The sequence below is a fragment of the Heterocephalus glaber genome, unplaced genomic scaffold (assembly GCF_053883595.1).
Source record: "Heterocephalus glaber isolate CG9 unplaced genomic scaffold, H.glaber_assembly_v1.0 deba00001531, whole genome shotgun sequence".
Classification (NCBI taxonomy): Eukaryota; Metazoa; Chordata; class Mammalia; order Rodentia; family Bathyergidae; genus Heterocephalus; species Heterocephalus glaber.
The window spans coordinates 21,782,164-21,790,113 of NW_028258329.1; the positions used below are offsets into that span (position 1 = coordinate 21,782,164).

The 7,950-nt window shown below is 52.7% G+C and overlaps 1 protein-coding gene across 1 annotated transcript; it reads left to right on the forward strand.

Moving 5' to 3' along the window:
* Positions 1-181: 181 nt before the first annotated feature.
* Mex3b (mex-3 RNA binding family member B) lies at positions 182-4,436 on the forward strand. The gene is made up of 2 exons (XM_004852878.4): positions 182-885; positions 1,628-4,436. The coding sequence occupies exons 1-2, from the start codon at positions 618-620 to the stop codon at positions 3,073-3,075; spliced, it is 1,716 nt and encodes a 571-aa protein (XP_004852935.1). The 5' UTR covers positions 182-617; the 3' UTR covers positions 3,076-4,436.
* Positions 4,437-7,950: the final 3,514 nt, after the last annotated feature.

Sequence of the window (7,950 nt, forward strand, 5' to 3'; positions counted from 1 at the left end):
AGGCGTTCGCGGCGGCGGGGGGGAGGGGCGAGGAAGGGGCGGGTGCAGGGGGGGGGCTTGCTCTCCGCGCGCAGCCCGCGGCCTCCGCCCGCCCCCGGCCCGGCGCGCGCCAATCGCCTCCCCCAGCGATAGTGTCAGTAGCATTGTAGTGTCAGCTCCCGCCGGTGACGTTGCTCCTCCTCGTCCCCCTCCGGAGCCGTCTGGCTGCAGAGCTCAGTCCAGTGGCGGGCGGGAGAGGAGGCGAGGCGAGGCGCGCAGCGAGGGCGGGCGCAGTGCCGGAGCCGGGGAGGGGCTCCTTCAAGAAACGCCGCTGCCGCTCGCCTGCTCGCTGGGCGCTGGCATTGTGGCCACCAGCCGGGCGCTCCGGGCCACGCGCGGCCGCGGCTCCAGCTCTGCGCCCACCCCGACCGCGGGCGGACCTGGGCAGGGACCCCAGCGGGGCTCCTGCAGCTGCTGCCCGGTGCGTACGGCCGGCGCCCGGAGAGGACCACGGCGCCCTCGGCGACTGGCCGGCCTTCCCGCCCCTGACCGCCCGCGTCCCGGCCGCCTTTGTGCCGGCACCTCGCTCCGCCCGGGGAGCCGAGGGCCGGCGGGGGCGCGGCGCGCAAGGCTGCGCGATGCCCAGCTCGCTGTTCGCAGACCTGGAGCGCAACGGCGGCGGGGGAGGCGGCGGCGGCGGCGGCGGTGGCGGCGGCGGCGGCGGCGAGACCCTGGACGACCAGCGAGCCCTGCAGCTTGCTCTCGACCAGCTCTCTCTGCTGGGTCTGGACAGCGACGAGGGCGCGTCTCTGTACGACAGCGAGCCGCGAAAGAAGAGCGTGAACATGACCGAGTGCGTGCCGGTGCCCAGCTCGGAGCACGTCGCGGAGATCGTAGGGAGGCAAGGTGGGTCCGGCGGGGATGGGGAGCGGGGATGCGCGGGTCGCAGTCCGCGGCGCGGGGGGCCTGGGGAGGAGGAAGAGGCGCGCTAGAGCTAGCGCCCCAGACAAAGAAAGTGCAGGCAGGCTGCCTCCCAGAGCCGCGCGGCCACCACGCAGGACGCACTTTCTTCTGCTGGGACCACAGCCTTCTCCCCTGACGCCCCCCACTCAGCCCACCCGGGGAACGGTGATTTAAATAGGAGATGCGGGGGGAGGGGGGCCTCTGGTCGGTCCTTTGGGATGGCTCAGGAGGAGGAGTGAGCATCCGAGGGGAGGAGGATTCTGGATTTCTGCAAAGCGGAATGGAGCGCAGCGCAGTAACAATGGGTCTCAGGACTGCGCCCCCCCTGCAAGCCTCCCGCGCTTCTCGGTCGCCGCTGCGGCTGCCTCCCCCAGCCCCGCTCGGGGTCTTTCAGGAGGCGGATGCACCCGGCCAGGTCCCAGCCGCATCTCCCGGGGTGACTTTTCTGGGATTCTCGGGCTTGGTTTGGGACAACTGCAGTCCCCGGAGGAGGGCCAGGCAGCCAATGGGCTGTTCCTCGAGCGCCTCGAGGGTGGAACCCGCCGCCCAGCCGCGGATCAGCCTCGGTCGGAGAGGAGACGCCCCCTTCTTGGCGTCGGGAGTCCCGCGGTCCCCGGTCTCCGCGGTTACCCGGGATAATGGGCGTGTCTCTCTCCCATTCCCTCTCCTCTGCCCTGGTTCTCAGGTTGTAAAATCAAAGCGCTGCGGGCGAAGACCAACACTTACATCAAGACCCCAGTGCGCGGGGAGGAGCCTGTCTTTGTTGTGACGGGCAGGAAGGAAGATGTGGCCATGGCTCGGAGGGAAATCATCTCTGCGGCGGAGCACTTCTCCATGATCCGAGCCTCGCGGAATAAAAACACGGCGCTCAACGGCGCAGTGCCCGGGCCACCAAACCTGCCGGGGCAGACCACCATCCAGGTGCGGGTGCCCTACCGCGTGGTGGGGCTCGTGGTGGGGCCCAAAGGCGCCACGATCAAGCGCATCCAGCAGCAGACGCACACATACATCGTGACGCCCAGCCGCGACAAGGAGCCAGTGTTCGAGGTGACAGGTATGCCGGAGAATGTGGACCGCGCGCGGGAGGAGATAGAGGCGCACATCGCTCTGCGCACCGGTGGCATCGTCGAGCTTACCGACGAGAACGATTTCCACGCCAACGGCACCGACGTGGGCTTCGACCTGCACCACGGGTCCGGCGGGTCCGGCCCGGGCAGCCTCTGGAGCAAGCCCACTCCCAGCATCACGCCCACCCCCGGCCGCAAGCCCTTCTCCAGCTACCGCAACGACAGCTCCAGTTCGCTTGGCAGCGCCTCCACAGACTCTTACTTTGGCGGGGGGACCAGCGGCAGCGCGGCTGCCACCCCACGCCTGGCGGACTACAGCCCCCCCAGCCCCGCGCTCAGCTTCTCGCACAACGGGAACAACAACAACAACGGCAATGGGTACACGTATCCGGCCGGGGACGCCCCGGCGCAGTCTCCCGAGGGCTGCTCGGAGCTGCAGCCCACCTTCGATCCGGCGCCCGCGCCCCCTCCTGGCGCGCCCCTTCTCTGGGCGCAATTCGAGCGGTCCCCGGGAGGCGGCTCCGCGGCCCCCGTATCCTCCTCCTGCTCCTCCGCGTCCTCGTCCGCCTCGTCGTCCTCTGTGGTCTTCCCCGGGGGTGGCGCCGGCGGGCCTTCCAACGCCAACCTGGGTCTCCTGGTGCACCGAAGGCTGCACCCGGGGACCAGCTGCCCGCGCCTGTCCCCGCCCTTGCACATGGCCCCGGGGGCGGGCGAGCACCACCTGGCTCGCCGGGTGCGCAGCGACCCAGGTGGAGGTGGTCTGGCCTATGCTGCCTATGCCAACGGGCTGGGGGCGCAGCTGCCCGGTCTGCAGTCCTCGGACACGTCGGGGTCCTCTTCGTCCTCCAGCTCGTCCTCCAGCTCTTCCTCTTCTTCCTCGGGGCTGCGGCGGAAGGGCAGCCGCGACTGCTCCGTGTGCTTCGAGAGCGAAGTGATCGCTGCGCTGGTACCCTGCGGCCACAACCTCTTCTGCATGGAGTGCGCCAACCGCATCTGCGAGAAGAGCGAGCCCGAGTGCCCAGTCTGCCACGCCGCGGTCACGCAGGCCATCCGCATCTTCTCCTGAAGGCTGCCGGGCCTGCGCGCTCCGTGCGTGGGACAGGGTCCCTTCCTCTCGGGCCTGCTCCCCAGCACCTGGCAGCCGGCTTCCGGTGCCCCACCGTCTGCTCTCCACCCTCCCCACACTCTGAGATCGACAGGAGCTTGGAAAGCTGTAGTATCCGCTCACTTTTAAAATGTAATTTTGGAACAAAGGAACTTGCTAGCATATTTGCATCGAGAGTACTGTAGCCTGGGAAATATGAACCACCCAAAATGCATGCTCTATAAATAATAGGAACGGCGACATTCTAGTGATGATAGTTTTTACACTGTACTTAATAGGAAGCTTCCAAAAAAAGAGAACCCCACAAGTTTTCCATTTTCTTAAAGTAGGAAAAAATGAACAGTGATGATGATGGAGTGGTAATAATCGTGCTATGGGATGTGTGGACTGTCTCGTGTGTTCTCCTCTCTGGGTGGATTCCTCCCATGCTAATTGTGGGACGCCAGTGCATCCTTTTTGAATGTTCGTGGAAGGGCCAGGAGTTCCTGTGAAACCAGGATACTGCAGCTTTATTAAAGAAACTGTAACATATCTCTTATATATTAAAAACCTTTAAAAGTTTTAAAGAGAAATTGCATTAATACAGATTGAAGTATTTTATTCTTTTTTGACTTGAAAAATTATATTTCATATTGCAAAGATGTTTACAAGTATTTTAATTTAAGTTCAGTGAACTTTTTTGTAGCTGGGTTAAATCTTTTTATTTTAGTATGGCCTTATGGCAAAGAACACTGTATTATTTTAATAATCACACAATTGTGACGGAATTACAAACCATAAAATGTGTAACGTTTTGAGCAGTATTCTGTTGGGATGGAGATTTTATAGGTTCAGACAAATCTTCTAGATCTGCTTCACCCAGCATATTTTCTATTCAGTGATATAAAGCATATTTTATTCTATATTATTACAAAAAATGGAAATGTATAAACATGTCAAAAGGAACTGTTGATGCTTTCTAACATTTGTATAAATAGAATTCAGTGCAAGTTACAAAAATTCTGTTGCACCACTATAGTTTTAGTATTTCTATTTTAATACATTTGTTTACCACTTGTTTATGTATATGTAGGTGATGTTACTTGAGCTTAAATGTACTTTACTGAGCAAAGTTTAAAAAACAAAGTATATTTTATTTTATGATAAAGGGCCTTTAACCTCATGGTCAAATACTAATATTATATTTGCTGAGACAAGATTTGAAATTGTATCAAGAGTTTTATTTTTCTGACATTTAAAGTTCTACATAATAAAGGTAAAACTTAAGTAATGGTGCTACTTCATTTTTTAAGTATTTCTATATAAATAAAAATATTGAAGAAAGTCTTTATCTTGTGATTTTTTTTTTTTTTTTTAGAAAAAGCCCTTTGGAATTTAACTATATAAAGAATAACTTTGAAGTGATAGATTGAAATATATAACTTCCAGACATACTATGCAAGTTATTTTATTAATACACTGTGCTTTCAACAGAGACTAGGAGTGTGTTTTGTTGGATTGTTGGTTGTGGAAAATAGTACTTCTAAAAATTACAATATCTACTGCCTCATGGACCTACTTCTCCAGACAAGATGTAGGGCCGAGGGCCTGTGATATTTTAGGGGGCCCAGAAAAATGTTTTTGTTTTAAAATTAGAAATAAAATAGAAATATTCAAAGGAAAAGATTTCGGTTTTCAGCCTCCAAAACCTCTTAAAATTTGCCTAAAACATTAAGAAAATAAAACACTGAAGTATTTAAAGTGATACCAAAAATCAGTTTCAATGTAGGCATAATTGTTGAAGAGGGCCAAGAAGGTGGAAGTGCCCAGGTAGGGCTCAGGAAAGTACTTGCCTGGGTCCTGAGAGCACAGGATGTCTAAGGCCCTGTGCCTGCCACAGAAGTGTCTCGGCTCTGGCATTGTGAGTTTCCATCCAGGTTGGCTTTCTGGGAACAGCTGGAGCAGGAGGAAAGGATGGTGTTTTTGTTTGCAGAAGGCTTGCTGGACTGAGCACAGGGTCTTAATAGGCTCTCACTTGCTGGGCAGGCTAATTCATGTTGACAGCCTGTGGTGTTAACTGTTTGTTGTTGTTTGAAGGAAGCTTTTGTTTGCTTTGGCAGGCTACACCTGTTCCCTGGCTCTGGGGCTTTGTCAAGGGGAGGAGCCCTATGCTTTCCCTTGACCTGAACTTTGTCTTCTAGAGAGCACTTGGGAATAACCAGACCAGCCACTGAATTCCAGCAGACTTCTTGCCCTAGCAGCCTCTGGAGAGCTGGAGAACAGTATCTGACTGCACCGTGGCAGGTGTTTATCTTCATCTCAGCAGGTGACTCCCGAAGGTAGTAAAGTCCATTGATGGTCCTCATTCACCCTCAGTAGGTAGTTTCCTCTGTCTGGAAATGGAGTCCCTGCCTCTGCAGCTCTGTTTGTTTGGTTTCTATGATGCTCTGTCAAGGCAGCAGCCTTGGGGTCTAGAGGAGAACTCTGGAGAGTCCCCCGAATGTTCACTCCCTTTGCCTGACCCTCAAGGACTGGGGTTAGCAGAAGCCTGGCAGAAGCAGTGTCAACAAGGCCAGTCCCCCATTTGCTTCAGCTGTCTGGAAATTTCTAAGACAACCAAGATTCTTCCTGCACTTGCTTTCTTTAGCCATGTAAACTGCTTTTCTGCTTTAGCAGAATACTACAGATAATGCAAGGAAACATCAAAAGCTGTGATAGTTGAGTTTCCTTTGCACCCCACACCCAAACCCACCCTAACTTAATATGAGATTTTTTTGTGGTCCATATGCTGCTTTGGTAAATAAAAAATCTAATTTTTTTTCTGGCAATGGAGATGGAACCAAGACCTTTGCACTCAGCTATATCCCCAGGCCCCTCGTTTTTTATTTTGAAACAGGATCTTGCAGTCTCTAAGTTGCCTTGGCTGGGCTTGAACATGTGATCCTCCTGCCTTAGGCTCCCATAGTGCTAGGATTATAGGCATGCCCTGTGATGCCTAGCAAAATCTGATTTTTGATGCTGCTGACATCCCTGTGGAATGGCCTGAATTATTCGCAGTGAGAGAGTCCGTTTGTTGATATGAAATTCAGGGATATATTATTAGTATAATTAGGCTCCTTGAGAAGACAGATAGGAGACATGGGGACACGCTAGTGATATTAGGTAGTGTTAGCTTTTGGTGCAAGTTAAGCCCTTTGTGCCATCCTGCAGCTACCCCAGTGACTCCTATGGACAACTAGCTGTAGAAGTGGCAGTCTGGCATTGAGAAAGATGAGTAGTGCCACATCTGTGTCCTCCAACAGCCACAGGCCTCCTTTTCCATTTCTAGACCTCTCTGAGATCTGTCTGTCTGCAGCAACAAAATACCAGCTAGTACACATCTCTCCCTCTATGACTATTTATATTTTATTTCTTTACATAGAATAATGCTTCTCAGACATGAGTAGTTTTGTTACCCCCACACTGGGTGATCTCTGGGGACACTTTGGGTTATTATAAAATGGACAGTTGGACTGGCATCAGGTGGGTAGAGGCTGGGGCTGCTGCTAAACACCCCACAATGTACAACAAGTGTATTTTCCCTGAGATTCATCTACTGCCTTGAAATTGGTAGCAATGCTTCAACATTTGAGCTCCTCAAGTTTGGCTCTGAGTGATGCTCTGGGGTTAGCTACTCCCCAGTGTGGCTCTAGTGTATCAGTACTATTGTGGGTCGGGAAGTCGAAGCAGGTCACAGTCAAGGGATTTTTTTTTTTTTGTCACCAAAGAGTGGTAGATTGCACCTGATTAATACTAACTGCTTAACTGAATGGTTCCAAGTCCTTCCCCACCATTCTATGCCCCTCAGGCAGGCAGAGCTGTGATTTTACAGGGCCCCCCAGGTGCAAAGCTGGTCTTTCTAAGTGTAGGGGATGCACTTTCTGTCTTGACAGGTCCCCTGCAGCCCTGAGACAAAACCTATGGAGAAGTTCTCAGTGTTCCCACCCTGGGTGAGAGCTGGCGGCCCCTCTCTCTCCCTACTGGCTCCATCCTATATCTTACAAACACGGGCCCTTAGGGACACCTCTGATGCCTGCAGTGAGCTTTATCATTGATCTTCCTGAGAAATATGCACACACTTTCCCCCTCTCAAGGGGGTTTGGAGTCTGCTAGCCATGTGATAGCTGTAGCAGTGTCCAGAACACTCTACGGGGCAAAGTAGCTTAGGAAGAGATGGAGATTGTAGCAGCTTCAGTTATTCCCATCACCTTTAGAGGCGCATCTCTGTCTTGGCTTTAATAGGAAGTGTTTTCAAAAAATTTGAGCACCCATTTGCCACACAATAGCAAAGCGTGAGAATGAAGTTTCTTTCTTAGTGATAAGTGATTGAGATAACAGCACAGGAGCAGTGGCTGTGAGGGTGCCAGGCCACGTCAGGAGAGCCACGAACAGCACTTTGCGACACAGGGATGTTCTGAGACACTGATTCTCAAGCCTTGACTTTTTCTTTTATGACCAATTGAGCAACAGACATTAAGCTTACTCTGTAATGTATCCTTTCAGAAATAGCCTTTAGCATTGGATGAGAATAAAATGAAGAGAAAATTCTCTGTTTAAAAAATAGTTCCATAAGAATACCGCATAAAATAATTCAGATGGTGACTAAAAGATGCCAAAACCCTGACTGAAAAGAAACTAATTGTTTTCACTTAGATTGATTTCATTTTCCAGGACATTTATTAGAATTAGGATCTGGGCATCATTGAAAAATGGCACTGTGGGTCCTGCCCAACCCCAGTCTTTGGTGCTGGTTGCAGTTACAGCACCCGAATCATGGGAGGGGCAGGTGATAAAAAATGGCAACTTGGTGGCTCAGCT